This window comes from Thamnophis sirtalis, unplaced genomic scaffold, assembly GCF_051295495.1.
Source record: "Thamnophis sirtalis isolate CommonGarterSnake01/CBP01778 unplaced genomic scaffold, rThaSir2_p1.2 scaffold_1, whole genome shotgun sequence".
NCBI classification, from domain to species: domain Eukaryota; kingdom Metazoa; phylum Chordata; class Lepidosauria; order Squamata; family Natricidae; genus Thamnophis; species Thamnophis sirtalis.
The window spans coordinates 2685897-2700649 of NW_028261381.1; the positions used below are offsets into that span (position 1 = coordinate 2685897).

At 44.2% G+C, this 14753-nt stretch overlaps 1 protein-coding gene across 1 annotated transcript in view; it reads right to left on the reverse strand.

Moving 5' to 3' along the window:
• UNC80 (unc-80 subunit of NALCN channel complex) overlaps positions 1–908 on the reverse strand; it is a 158316-nt gene extending 157408 nt beyond the window's left edge. Inside the window, exon 1 of the mRNA XM_087706462.1 lies at positions 703–908. Within this exon, the coding sequence (XP_087562588.1) occupies positions 703–794 (92 nt within the window). The 5' untranslated portion in view covers positions 795–908. The remainder of the gene's footprint in view (positions 1–702) is intronic.
• Between the last annotated feature and the right edge of the window lie 13845 nt (positions 909–14753).

Sequence of the window (14753 nt, forward strand, 5' to 3'; positions counted from 1 at the left end):
TCAGCTGAAGTAGCCTGCAGTGCTGCATTTAACCACTGCGCCACCTCGGCTCTTGCACGTATAGAGACAGTTAAAACTAATACCAAAAGATGATTTATTCTGTGGCTTTTAGTAATGGCTACTGTATGACCTTTCCCAACCCTTGTGAAGATGGGTAACTGAAGCTGCAATTCCAAGCACAGCCAATAGGGGAGTAAGATGGGAGGAGGGAAGTTATTGGTGGGACTTGAGATGATTTTTCCAGGGGTTAGATACAGTCTCCCCGATTGCATCTTCTTGTGCAATGCTGGCAGTTGACTCCAGCTGCAAAATGATGGGTAGCAGAACATCCCGTGGCACCTGCTGCAGCCCTGACTTATTAGAGGTCAGCGAGGAAGTGGTTTTATGGCACACAGCGCTGGCACTTGGCCAGCAGAGGCAACAGGCTGCTGGGGGAGGGAAAGGCGAGGGCATGGATGTATCTTAACTCAGCCCCCAAATAGAGACTACCGGTAGAGGGCAACAAAGAGTCAGAGGTCCCCCTATCTCTGCAGCTATCTAATGACTGCCCCCCCTAAAGCAGAGCGGACTATTTAAAGAAAAGGTAGCTTGTCGTTGCTCCGACTTCGCTCTCCCAAGAACCTACAGGCGGGCGAAGAGCACGTAATTCTTCCTTGAATCCCAGCCCTTGAATCCCAGGTAGCGCCCCCTATTCTCCCTTACCTGGTTTGCCTCCACAGGAAGGTCTGGATAGGCAACGGGACCCCTCGGCCGCTCTCCTGGTCCTGGCCTTCGGAGCTTTTCCTCTTCACCATGGCGCTGGTTCCTCTGCTACTCCGCCGCCGCAGCTGTTAGTTAGCCCATGTCTCTGCTCCGCCGCCGCAGCCCTCTCTGCCTCCGGCTCCACTGGTGCAAAATGGCTGCAGAAACAGCGGCGGCAGCCAAGCGGGGAGAAATCAGCGCAGCTGGCGGGGAGGCGGCGGCGGCGGAGGCAGCCAAGGACGAGAGGATACGCGCCTCCCGCCCCGCATGGTTCCCTTCCTTTCAGAACCTCCTCCTGTGGACAGCAACCGGCGCGAAGGGACCTGCGCGTGGTGTCTCAAGGGCAGTCTTTCTCAACCTTGGCCACTTGAAGATGTCCGGACTTCAACTCCCAGAATTCCCCAGCCAGCGAATGCTGGCTGGGGAATTCTGGGAGTTGAAGTCCAGACATCTTCAAGTGGCCAAGGTTGAGAAACACTGCTCAAGGGGATACCAACCGGGTTGGGGGGGGGGGACGCCACCAAACGGATAGGCTGCTCCCCGATCTGAAGTGGAAAGTTTGGGGGGCAACAAGAGCCGAGGTGGCGCAGTGGTTAGGGTGCAGTACTGAAGAGGCCACTTCAGCTGACTGTGATCTGCAGTTCAGCGGTTCTAATCTCACCGGCTCAAGGTTGACTCAGCCTTCCATCCTTCCGAGGTGGGTGAAATGAGGACCCAGACTGTGGGGGGTGATATGCTGACTCTGTAAACCGGGTAGAGAGGGCTGAAAGCCCTATGAAGCGGTATATAAGTCTAACTGCTATTTCTATTGCTAATCTCACCGGCTCAGGGTTGACTCAGCCTTCCATCCTTCCGAGGTGGGTGAAATGAGGACCCAGATTGTTGGGGGTGATATGCTGACTCTGTAAACTGCTTAGAGAGGGCTGAAAGCCCTATGAAGCGGTATATAAGTCTAACTGCTATTGCTATTGCTATTGCTATTCTCAAATTTCCATCCTTAACAACCATCAACTCTAATTCATCCATTCCCTAGAATGGCTCCTTCTTTATGCAGTCACATTTCCACTCTTGGCTGGACGGGGCGCGGGGGGGGGGAGCTTAGAGTAACAATTAACTTGCTGATGAGAGTCATATAATCTATTTTTGGAAGGGGAAAGACAAAAAAAAACAGTAAATGCTGAAAACTCCTCCCTAATCCAAAGTATCTGACGAAATTGAAGCAAAGCAGCATGGCAATCGCAGGAGCAGATTTAGGAAGCATACACCACGTTTCTCTTCCTACTTTATTCCACAGCAACCCTGTGAAGTGGGATAGATGCCCATTTAGAGAGCTTCCCTGGCCTTATAGTATTGTTTGCAGTGACTGGCAGCAGCTCTCCAGAACTCAGATGATAATGTTTTCCCAGTCTCCCTCCCGTCGTCTTGCCCCCCTCCCCCCCTATAGATAGGGCAGAGTTAGCAATAGCAATAGCAGTTAGACTTATATACCGCTTCATAGGGCTTTCAGCCCTCTCTAAGCGGTTTACAGAGTCAGCATATCGCCCCCAACAACAATCCGGGTCCTCATTTTACCCACCTCGGAAGGATGGAAGGCTGAGTCAACCCTTGAGTCGGTGAGATTTTGAACAGCCGAACTGCAGAACTAGCAGTCAGCTGAAGTAGCCTGCAGTGCTGCACTCTAACCACTGCGCCACCTCTATAGTTTTTCAAACTATATTCTGTTGTCCCCAGATATCCACTGGAAGACTATGGGATTCTGTGAGAGACAATCGACCAACCAAGAAGTGAACAAACAGATGTGTTTCACTTAAACATAATTGGAATTTCTATCATTTGAGTTTTATCTCTTGATTTGGGTTATAGGAAGGGTGTTTTTTTTTCCCAAACAAACAAACAGATGCCAAGAGAAGAGAATATTTGTGGCTCAGGATTCAACTTTAGGGTTCTTGCTGCCCTCTGAGCATAGTGCTCTTGTTGCAGACATCTCATTACCAAACTAAGTAACATTATCAGTGCATCAAGCTCAGAGAGCACCAAAGACTCCACAAGTAGGTCACGCCAAACCTGTTTTGCCTGAAAAAGTTCAATAACTCCAGGCCTAGGGTATAGGATCCCAAAATGTGGAATCCAGTTGTATACCAGCACAAGTCACAGCACAATGTCTTGGCATCGAATCGAATCGAATCGAATTTTATTATTTGTATGCCGCCCTTCTCCGGGAGGACTCAGGGCGGCAAACAATTCAAAGGGGAAAAAGGGGAACATAAAAGACAAAATACAAATAATAAAAGTAAACAACAGTCACACAACCATACATGTCGAGAGGGGAAGGGAGCACATCAACCCCAGGCCTGCCGGCACAGCCAGGTTTTGACGGCTTTCCGGAAGGCCTGGAGAGAGGTGAGGGTCCGGATCCCTGCGGGGAGTTCATTCCAGAGGGCCGGAGCTGCCACAGAGAAGGCCCTCCCCTGGGTAATAGCCAGGTGGCATTGGCTGGTAGATGGCACCCGGAGGAGTGCTCTCTTTGAGCAAATGTATTCAACAGGAGTTGAATCCTCATGTTGAAGGAACGTTCTCCATATGAAAGCCTTTCTCAACAACAGTAGAAAATCAATTTATTATAAGAAAGTGCAAAGACTACCATGGATATACTAGTCTCTCAGCAACCTCTTAAATTTAGAAGATCTCTTCACATGAATTCTGGAAATGCAGTATTGTATTGTATTGTATTTATTTGTCTGGTATGCCGCCCACTCCCGAAGGACTCCGGGCAGCTCACAATAGACAAGGGAAGGGGGAAAAACTAGTCAAAGACAACACTTTAAAAACAAAACCACAACATTCACAATTTCCGCGGGGCTGGATGTTTCACAGCCCCCCCGGCCTGCTGGAGCAGCCAGGACTTGGTGGCTTTGCGGAAGGTCGGGAGGGTAGTAAGGGTCCGGATCTCGACAGGGAGATCATTCCAGAGGGCTGGAGCTGCAACAGAGAAGGCTCTCCCCCGGGGGGTCGCCAGCCGACATTGGCTGGCGGATGGAATCCGGAGGAGACCGAACCTGTGAGATATGATCAGTCTGAGGGAGGTAATCGGCAGGAGGCGGTCTCTCAGGTACCCAGGTCCGATGCCATGTAGGGCTTTATAGGTAGCGACCAGCACCTTGAAGCAGGTCCGGAGACTAATGGGTAGCCAGTGCAGCTCGCGGAGGATAGGTGTGACGTGGGTGTACCTGGGTGCATCCACAATCGCTCGCGCGGCTGCGTTCTGGACTAACTGGAGTCTTCGAACACTCTTCAAGGGCAGCCCCATGTAGAGTGCATTACAATAATCCAGTCTTGAGGTCACAAGGGCGTGAGTGACTGTCTGAAGGGCCTCCCGATCCAGGTAGGGTCGCAATTGGTGCACCAGGCGAACCTGGGCAAAGGTCCCCTTGGTCACAGCCGACAGATGGTGTTCTAGAGTCAGCTGTGGGTCCAGGAGGACTCCCAAATTGCGAACCCTCTCTGAGGGGCGTATAATTTCACCCCCCAGCCTGAGAGATGGAATAATTGGCCAATCTTTGGGAGGGAGCATCAGAAGCCACTCGGTCTTGTCTGGATTGAGTGCCAACTTGTTTGCTCCCATCCAGACCCTAACAGCCTCCAGGCACTGGCACATCACTTCTACAGTGAGGCAAGGATACTCAGAAAAACAACAGCCATAAATATTATTACCTAAGATGATAAGGAAGACATTGGTTATAATACTTCTGCCCGGTTGCATTTGTAACTGTCATCTTATTATCATCAAAATAGAAAAGGAGAAAGAATTCATCTTGGGACTTAGTTAACCATCAAGAAAAAGGTGTCTCCATTTTCAAAGGAAAGGTGATTTTTAGCAAGTAATTTTGCATACTAGAGATGGTTCGGTAGTTGCTATGACACTCTTGCTGTGTTCCATGACTGCTTTGATTCTGTGCAGCAAATAATCAAAGGACACCACACAAAATAAATAGATATCTTTAATGCAGAGGATAGTAGAATATATATCGCTCTCTCATTCTCTCTCTCACACACACACAGCAAACAAGGAAATGTGTGAGAGTGTGTTCTCACAAACATAAATTCTCCTTCTGGCCTAGGCATCCAAATTCATTTGCTAAATAACTTTCGACAATTGCTTAATTTTGCACCTAATAGAGATGTCACTGTACAGATGCTGGCTAGGGAATTCGGGGAGTTGAGGTTCACACATCTGAAAGTTTCCAAGTTTGAAAAAGCACTGTACTATAGTAAACTTTTGAAAAGCTTGCATAACCAGTAGGTAACAGCTAAGACATAAAGTAATTAAGAAAAATGAACCAGCTGTAGGACATAGGCTTCAAGGCATGCTTTTTTTTGTGGGGGGGGGAAGCTGAATTAAAACTTGAACCTAATATTAATATTAATCAACCTTGTTGATAAATCAATAAGAACAAAGATACTTAATACCTTGTACTGACAGCAATAAAAATAGAGAACAATTTTTTTTTGGGGGGGGGTGATGAATAAGTGTGAACTAATATAAAAAGACCAGTTTGGTGTAGTGGTAAAAGTGCTAGATTAGAAAACAGGAGACTGTGAGTTCGAGTCCTGCCTTGGGCATGAAAGCCAGCTAGTGGGTGACTTTGGGCCAGTTGTTCTTTTTCAGTGTAATTCATCTCACAAAGTTGTTGTGGTGGGGAAAATAGGAGGAGGAAGGAGTAGTGGTATGTTTGCCACCTTGAGTTATTTGTAAAAATAATCAAGATGGGATGGGAAAAAATCTAAATAAATAAACCATCTCAAAAAAACATGATGGAGGTCATGTATCATTGATCATTGCATCTATCAAATCAGACCAAAAGAAGATTGTTGAGAATCTCATTAAATTAAGGGATATGGAAGGAATATTTTCATCCATCAAGTGCATTCCACATCCATCCATCCATCCATTCATCCATCCATTGTGCATTTCCAACACTGTTGGGAAAACAGGGGAAGAGCAACTCTATTGATCCTTATGGAACTTGTGGACTTAACAACGTTCTTGCTTAGCAACCAAAATGTTGGCTCAGGGACTCTGGCATTGAAGCACGCAAGTCTTAAAGCTGTCAAGTTACAAAACCCTTGCATTCCCTAATCCTTTAGAAAAAAAACCCAGTGGTGTTCAAACTTGACAGCTTTAAGACTTGTGGACTTCAACTCCCAGAATTCCTCCTCCAGTCATGTTGGCCCAGAAACTCTGGCATTTGAAGCACGCAAGTCTTAAAGCTGTCAAGTTACAAGACCCTTGCACCACCAACCCTTTAGAAAAAATACCCCAGGGGTGTTCAAACTTGACAGCTTTAAGACTTGTGGACTTCAACTCCCAGAATTCCTCCTCTCGCTCTTCATCTTGATGACGTGCGGACGGGCGGTGGGAGGGAGCTGGAACCGGTTCTAAGCGGCACTGTAGATTTGTGGAACTTCTATAGAAGAGCTTAGAACTGGCAGGAACCCTGGTCTGTTTGTCAAACGGGCAAGATGGTAGTTGCAACAACATGATTAGAGTCCCCACCCTTTGTATTGTGTGTGCAACATTGATACACCCACAATATAGGGAGGGGTTGGCTCATGTTTTCAAGACTGCCATCTTATCTTTTTTTTAAATTCCCTCTGCAGAAAGCAGCAGCTGCCAGACAATTGAGTCCCAGATAGATTCTATCTACATGCAAGAAAAAATGAAGGGGGGGGAGGGGCGGGAATCAGTTTATATTATTTTACTAAAATAGGTTTTTTTAAAAAAAATCAAAATATCCCCTTTCCTGGTCCTGTTTTAGAAGCTAAGCCAAATTAAAATGGATGCTGAGCAGACCCACTTTATTGCTTGAAGTCATTAAGATCAGCTATATGGCTGAGATTCGGTATATGTCATCATCTAGTGGTTGAAACTCCACATTGCATCTACTTTGCAGTAAATATGGCAAGAACAAGATGCGTTTCGACTCTGAAAGCGCATCAAGGATTTTTTTTCCTGGTTCTACATTTTGGAGGGAAGACATTTGGACGTTTGCAAGAGTTTAGGCTAGAGGCTTGTACATAGCTGGTAATGAGACTGGAGAAATGATATTGATAAGCTCTCTGGGTGCTTTTCACCTCCTCTGAAATATGCATATACACAAACCAGGGGTGGGTTTCTCGCACCGTTATAGCAATAGCAGTTAGACTTATATACCGCTTCATAGGGCTTTCAGCCCTCTCTAAGCGGTTTACAGAGTCAGCATATCGCCCCCAACAATCCGGGTCCTCATTTTACCCACCTCGGAAGGATGGAAGGCTGAGTCAATCCTGAGCCGGTGAGATTTGAACAGCCGAACTGCAGAACTGCAGTCAACTGAAGTAGCCTGCAGTGCTGCATTTAACCACTGCGCCAACTCGGTTCGGTTGGAACGGGGCCGGCGGCGTCCTCATGCACGCGCGCGGTGCACGCATGCGTACTAGCGTCTGTGCGATGCTCCAGCTGCTCCTGGAGGATCGCGCAGGCGCTGTATGCGTCCTGCGCATGCGTGGAAGAGCAGAACTCGTCAAAACCGGGTAAGGAGTGCGGGCGGGCGGGTGGACCCTTCGCCGTTCCCGGAAGTTACTTACTTCCGGGTTCGCCGACCAATCGGTTCGCAGGGACCGCCGCGAACCGGTTGAAACCCACCCCTGACACAAACACAATCACCCAGTGGCTGTTAGCAGGCTACTTGAAGATTTCTTCATTTTATTAGCCTTGGATTGCTAATAAATCTCTTGAAAACATTAGCAATTTCCCTTGCTTTTTCCCACTGTAATTCCTCACTTCAAAACTGCAGTACACTAAATGCCAAAGAAGCGATAGGATGGAGGTGCTGTTGTTGCTTAAACTGTACGCTACCCAGCTTTCCAGAAACATGTTAAAAATAGGGAATATAAAATGTGTTGTAATAGAGCAGATAATTTCAGCACTTTCAGAAAGTGAAAGAGGTTATAGCTCTTTTAAAAGAAAACATAAAAGTTTCTTAGAAATTTACTCAGATTGTTCTTCGGGTATCTGTTGAAAAATAGTCGTTTTAGCAAAACCCTTCTAAAAAACCCCTTCTATCCATTTCTATTATCTCAGGCAGGCAAAAAGCCTGGGTGTATCATTCAGCCAACCACAAGAGGGCACCAAAGGAATACAGAAAACCCTCTTGGCTGTCAGTTACCAAAGATAATTGGACTCAGGTGATTGTAATTAGGCTCCTCTCAAGATAGTATTTAAAGAGAGACTGGGAGGAGTCTGGTTTTGCAGGATTCAACGTCATTCCTAACGCTGGAGAAGCTGTTATCTGTCGAAGTCTGAGTTGCTGCCAAGGTTCTTATCTGTTTGTTATGCTTGGCTTTCAGCCACCGAGGTTTTGGTTTCTTGCTAATAAAGTGCTGTGACATTCCAGTTAAGCTTGTCTCGGCATTCGTTACTGGACGGAGGAGGCAGTCAGAACAGAAAGCATTAAAGATTCTTTTCTTGGCAACTACAGAGCACCAAATTACATTCAGCTGGTTGATAAACGTTTTCTAGCAGAGAAGGCCATGAAGTCAGCAACGTGTCACTGAAGATTCATTTTCTGCATTCATAGTTGTACTTCTTTCCTGAAAATCTAGTCATCCAGGTGATGAACATGGTGAAAAGTTTCACCAGGACATTGGCACAATGGAAAAATGGTATCAGGGAAACTAGAATCTATCAATGGTGGCTGTTTTGGGACACTGCGGTGAAATGCATCAGACGCTAAGTATAAAAGAAAATCAAAATACTTTTAGCTCTGTGGAGCTCATGCAGCATGTTGAAAATATTATGCAATTAAATACACTATAGCAGTGTTTCTCAACCTTGGCAACTTGAAGATGTCCGGACTTCAACTCCCAGAATTCCCCAGCCAGCATTCGCTGGCTGGGGAATTCTGGGAGTTAAAGTCCGGACATCTTCAAGTTGCCAAGGTTGAGAAACACTGCACTATAGTCATTAAAAGTTAATTTCATATTTCTCAAGATTCCTATAACGATACCGTCATTCATAAATTATACTTGTGTTCAGTTTGAAGGTTACTACCATAATCACCAAAAGGTTTTGAGGAAGCAAAACATCTCAAAAAAGTATTGTCCAGTGTTACTAGCAAGATACTGTCTGGACATGGCTGTTCTGTTGCACTACAGTTCTTGGGGAAATACCTGAGATGTTCAAGCCCAGCTTTCTTTTACCTGAAAACTTTTTTATTTCAAAATATAGACAGTCCTGGCAGTACCAGATATTCCTGCCAATGTGGCAGACGTGGGAGGTATATTTATTCATTCCCAGATGAAAGCTGTTTATATATGTACAAAAGACAATCTCGAAGGAGAACTATAAGATCCATTCTAATATTTGGTGCATATGAATACTTTGTACATTTAAAACCATCCCCACAAACACTCTCCTATCTTGTATCCAATTTCCAATTTTAATAGATTTGTATGCCGCCCAATCCCGAAGGACACCGGGCGGCTTACATAAAAAACAGTTTAAAAGTATTTTAAAAAGTTAAAATACAAGACAGAAACAAATTAAAAGAAGGACACAACATGCACTCGATCTTAATGGGGCTGAAGGTCAATCCAGATCAGGGGTGGGTTTCAATCGGTTCGCGGCGGTCCCTGCAAACCGGTTGGTCGGCGAACCCGGAAGTAAGTCGAAGGGCCCATCCGCCCGCCCACACTCCTTACCCAGTTTTGACGAGTTCTGCGCTTCCACGCATGCGCAGGATGCATACAGCGCCTGCGCGATCCTCCAGGAGCAGCTGGAGCATCGCACAGACGCTAGTATGCATGCGTGCACCACGCGCATGCACGAGGACGCCGCCAGCCCCGTTCCAACCGAACTGGTTGGAACGGGGCGAGAAACCCACCCCTGATCCAGATCAACAGCCCCAGGCCTGCCGGAACAGCCAGGTCTTAACAGACTTACAGAAGGCCGAGAGAGTGGGGAGGGTCCAGATCTCAGGGGGTAGATCGTTCCAAAGGGCCAGGGCAGCTATGGAGAAGGCTCTCCCCCGGGGAGCCGCCAGACGACATTGTGTAGTCGACGGCACCCGGAGAAGGCCCATCCTGTGAGATCTTATCGGACGCTGGGAGGTATGTGGCAGGAGGCGGTCACGGAAATATCCAGGTCCCACCATCGGAATGTCACTAGGAAATTAATACATGTCTCTAAAACATCAAACACTTCGCTTGATGGTTTTGGATCCTGCTAGGTTCAAGAAGCTAGTAGACACAGCAAGTTATATTGTGAGCCATGGCGGCAGTGCTTAGAATGCAGTACTGCAGGCTACCTCTGATTGCTGACTGCCTGCAATTTGGCAGTTCGAATCTCACCAGGCTCAAGGTTGACTCAGCCTTCCATCCTTCCGAGGTGGGTAAAATGCGCGGCACGACAAAACCGCGCTCGACGAAGCCGCGCCCGATTAAACCGCATCGCTGACGTCATCAACAGGGCGACAACAGCGAGCGCGGAGAAAGAAAGGCGCTTTAAATAGCGCTTTGAAAGCAAGCCGATTCAACTTAAGGTAAGGGTTAGGTTTAGGGTTAGGGTTAGGGTTAGCTTTAGGGTTAGGTTAAGGGTTAGGGTTAGGTTAAGGGTTAGGGTTAGGTTTAGGGTTAGGTTAAGGGTTAGGATTAGGTTTAGGGTTAGGGTTAGGTTTAGGGTTAGGTTTAGGATTAGATTTAGGGGGGTTAGGTTTAGGTTTAGGGGTTAATTTTAGGTTTAGCGTTTACAGCGTGCTTCTGTCTCCGCGCTGTTGTCGCCCTGTTGATGACGTCAGCTACGCGGTTTCGTCGAGCGCGCTTTAGTCGAACACGGTTTTGTGGTGGAACCGGTAAAATGAGGACCCAGATTGTTGGGGGCAATGTGCTGACTCTGTAAACCCCTTAGAGAGGGCTGGAAAGCACTATTGCTATTATCAGGATGGCTTCCTAGGAAAGAGAAATTGCTCATTATTCTTTCCAAGAGGAGACATGGGAGACTTCTTTCTTTAGGCTAATATCCTAATATTGCAGTGTGGAACAGCAGAGGATATAATGGAGAAACAGAAACCTGGGATGCAGGCAAGTTGATGACAAGCGATTTTATTTTGCAAAACAATCACTATACAGCAACAAATACAACTGCAAGTTGGATTGAAAAACAATGAACTACCTACCACCAGTCATTCAAAAAAATGCCTCTTTTATGATAACAGGCTCTAGAAATTACCAGGAAAGGAAAGAATTCCACAGGCTTTCTCACAGCCCACAGTATATTTTAAGAGAGAGAGAGAGAGAGAGAAAGGAAAAATCCCAGCACTCTGAAATGATTTTGTATTTCTCTTTGCTAAAGTTGAAGTGATTGCTAGGGTTTTCACCTTACCAAATTTGCAAAATAATATATATTTTTTTAATCTAAGGAACTTTGCTTGATTATTTTATTAGTAGTGATCAATACAGCCTCCTCTAAATTGTGCTGTTGGCGACTTCCTGTTTTATGTTTTATTTTTGCAACAACATAGAAGCAATTTGCTATTTTTTTTCAGTAAGCATTTCAGGAATTGTTCAGATCTTTTCAAAAGCTGTTGAGGACCAACCAACTTTGCATAGTGGTCTTCTTGAAGCCCAGCAACTCCCATTTCCCCCCATTCTAGGGAGCAGCAATACTGTATTCAGGATGTGTTGTGTTGCGTTGCATTCAGCTGTCCATCATAAATCACAAGCCTAGATTCATCTGATCATTTGCTTTACTATTTCACTCTTAATCTATTTGGAAGGAATTTTAGTGCCTAGTAAAATAGAAAAACCTCTAGCTTGCCTGTTGTGACAATATCGTATTGATCCTTTTGAATATTCTCTTGACAGAGAGACTCATTTGCAAACAGCCGGAAGGAAGGGCAAGTTGGAATTATAAATGCACATCATGTAGGGTGTGCGTGCGTGTGTACAGATACACACGCACACATTTACACTTGTGTACCATCCAGCAAACAAAGTGGCAGCTGGTTTGGTCCAGAGTTGATAGGAACAACTTCCGTATCCTTTTCCGTACCCTTCATGCAGTGTGATGCTCACCAATGTGTGACAACTGGCTCCACTAGCTGCTACTAAGCAGCTGTTCAGGCATTGCAACGCTACTCTCCTCTTATCTGGTTTGCAAAATTCCAGAAAATTTAACACTTAGTTATTGCAAACTGGTGCAAGCCAGCCTTTGTGCCTAGGCTCACACAACCCTATAGTATTATAGGCAGAGGAGAGAGGGGCTCCTGCCTTGTTATGGGTCAGCTTTAGTACATAGCTTTGGTTATAGACTTCTTTCTCACCTTTGCTGTGTATTGCTAAATGTGTATTAGATTATTATTCTTGACCACAGAGCTTACTAGTCAAAGATATTGTGCCATGCCTTAACAGCTTTAATTATCTTTAATAGGGAACAAGCAAAGAAGAATTTCTGCAGAGATGATCCAATGTTTTTTGTGACCATGTCCCTTACAGGGCTGGCTTAGTTAGTGCCGTTAGTTTTTAAATCAAGCCTACAATTGGCAGTTAAAGTTTCAGTGTGATTACTAGCCAGGCAATGCCCGTCTCCTTGTCCCCAGTAAAAATCTTAAGAGTCCTGTAACATAGTACATGCATTTCTTATATTACAGCATTGTCCCCTTCTGGCTCTTCAACTTGTATTAGTTTATCAACCTCTGCTATTCTTTCTATGGAAAGACAATTATGATTACAAGGACTTAGCTTCAAGATAAGATAAAACTGCAACATGGAATTAATGACTTTGGACACGTATGCGTGGTAAGCAACTTTATCATCTAGGATGTGTTTATATCTCAAAAAAGCAGATTACAAAATAGTCACAGATTAAACACTGTTCTGACTGGCTGACACTTAGCATTGTCCCACCTCAGGTTCAGTAGAGCCAGGGATCCTCTTTTGCTCCAAGATTGGAAAAAGACATTTAAAAACTCAGAAAGGCTTTCTGCAGGAACCAACAGCACAGAGTCAGAGGGACAACATTTCATTAAAAATACTGCTCTTTTTTTGACATTTTTTTTTAAAGCAGCGGCATGGAGCCCCCAGCAAGATTGGCTCTCTGGTTCTGATCCAGCAGGGGGTATTTTTTATATCTGTAATCAATGTTGTGTTTGAACGTCGTAGAGTTACCCCAAATATCGTAACAATCACAGAGCAAAACAGTCCTCTTGACTGCAAACTAACTTTCAAAGTAAAAGCCTACGCAACTGCTTTATAAGCAGTAGGATTTTAACATGAGGCAGTTTCTAAGATGTAACCTTTCAGGCTATTTATGCATATTAGTCTATCCTCATATTATCTGCACAAGTACACAGATTCACTTGTTCCCATTCATTTACAAATAAGAGCTTGACATTAAAGGCTCTATTTTAAAATTAGGATCCAATTTAACCCTATACCTATTATAAAACAATCCCAGAGAAGTGCAAAGAATCACATTTGTGCGTCTAATAAATTCATCTAATGAGAGCCAGCTCCATGCATCATATGAGATTGTATGCAGTGATAACATTTGTTAGCTTTGATGATGATGTGAGCCTCTTGTTTGTTTGCATTGTTGATGTATTTCCTTTGAAAATAATTGAAGCATCATTCTTGAGACACACTAGGTAAATTAAAATATTTAAGAGGTAGCCCTTGTCCAACAGCTTCCAACACACAAAGCCATCCTAATGAACCATTTACATACAGGTCAGCTTGAGAACATGCAAATGTAATATAGGTGATTTTAAGGAAAATGCCATAAAAATGCAGGGTAAAATAGGGAACAATTATCATGTAGTCCAGTGGTTCCCAAACTTGGCAACTTTAAGACTTGTGGACTTCAACTCCCCGAATTCTCCAGCCAGCTCTGCTGGCTGGAGAATTCTGGGAGTTGAAGTCCACAAGTCTTAAAGTTGCCAAGTTTGGGAACCACTGATGTAGTCAAAACTAGCATATATTACATGAGTAGACGCTTGTCCACTTATGCATCACATTACCAGACCATCTTGTGTATTCTTTTAATTTCCATGTAGTCATGGTGGAAATCCCATACACTCCAAGTTAAGTGCCTTTTCTCTTATTAGAAACACTGCCGTATACTTTTTATATTGTTTCTGAAGATTATCAGTCCATCACCTTGGTTATCCTAACTAGTGAGCTTACATACCAGGAATCAATGTAGGTTATGAATGTGACTCTCTAGAGCCTTGTTCTACTGAGGTGCCCAAGTACATCAACGCACAGATGTAATTTGTAGAAATGGAATAACTTCTGAGAAGAGACTCCTCGTTGTTTCTTGGAATTTCAACTTTAGCAAAAGAAAAAAATAAATAGTTTAAAAATATCACTTGTACTTCGGTGTTATTTTTTTTTTAAGATAGAACAAAAATCATTATTCTAAATGATATTTTTAAAATATAGTTTTGAATAGAGAGAGGGAGGGCAGGGAGGCAGGAAGAAAGAAGGAAAGATAAGTAATACATAAAGTCCATAATGGCAAAGACACCAAGGATAGGTAGAAAGTAAGACGGCTTTTTACAGCATCACAGAAGAGACTAGCATCTGGCACTAAAACAGGGTCACGTTTTGAGATGTTACAGAAAGCAACTTCATGCTAAACAATCTCTTTTTTTGTGTGTATTTGTAAAAGGTTGAATAGGGAAATAAAATCCCTGCTAACACCTACTTTTACAGACCTAAAATTGCAACACCAACGGGTGCAGGAAACACAGATACTGTGAATAAAGAATTAGAATATTCAAGTATGAGGGGGGGGGTATCACAAATGGCCACACAGATTGAATATATATATATATATATATATATATATATATATATATATATATATATATATATATATATATATATATATATATATATATATATATATAAAATACTGTATCGAACAGATGGGAGAGGACATGATACCAGTAGTAAAGACATAAACCTAGATGTTT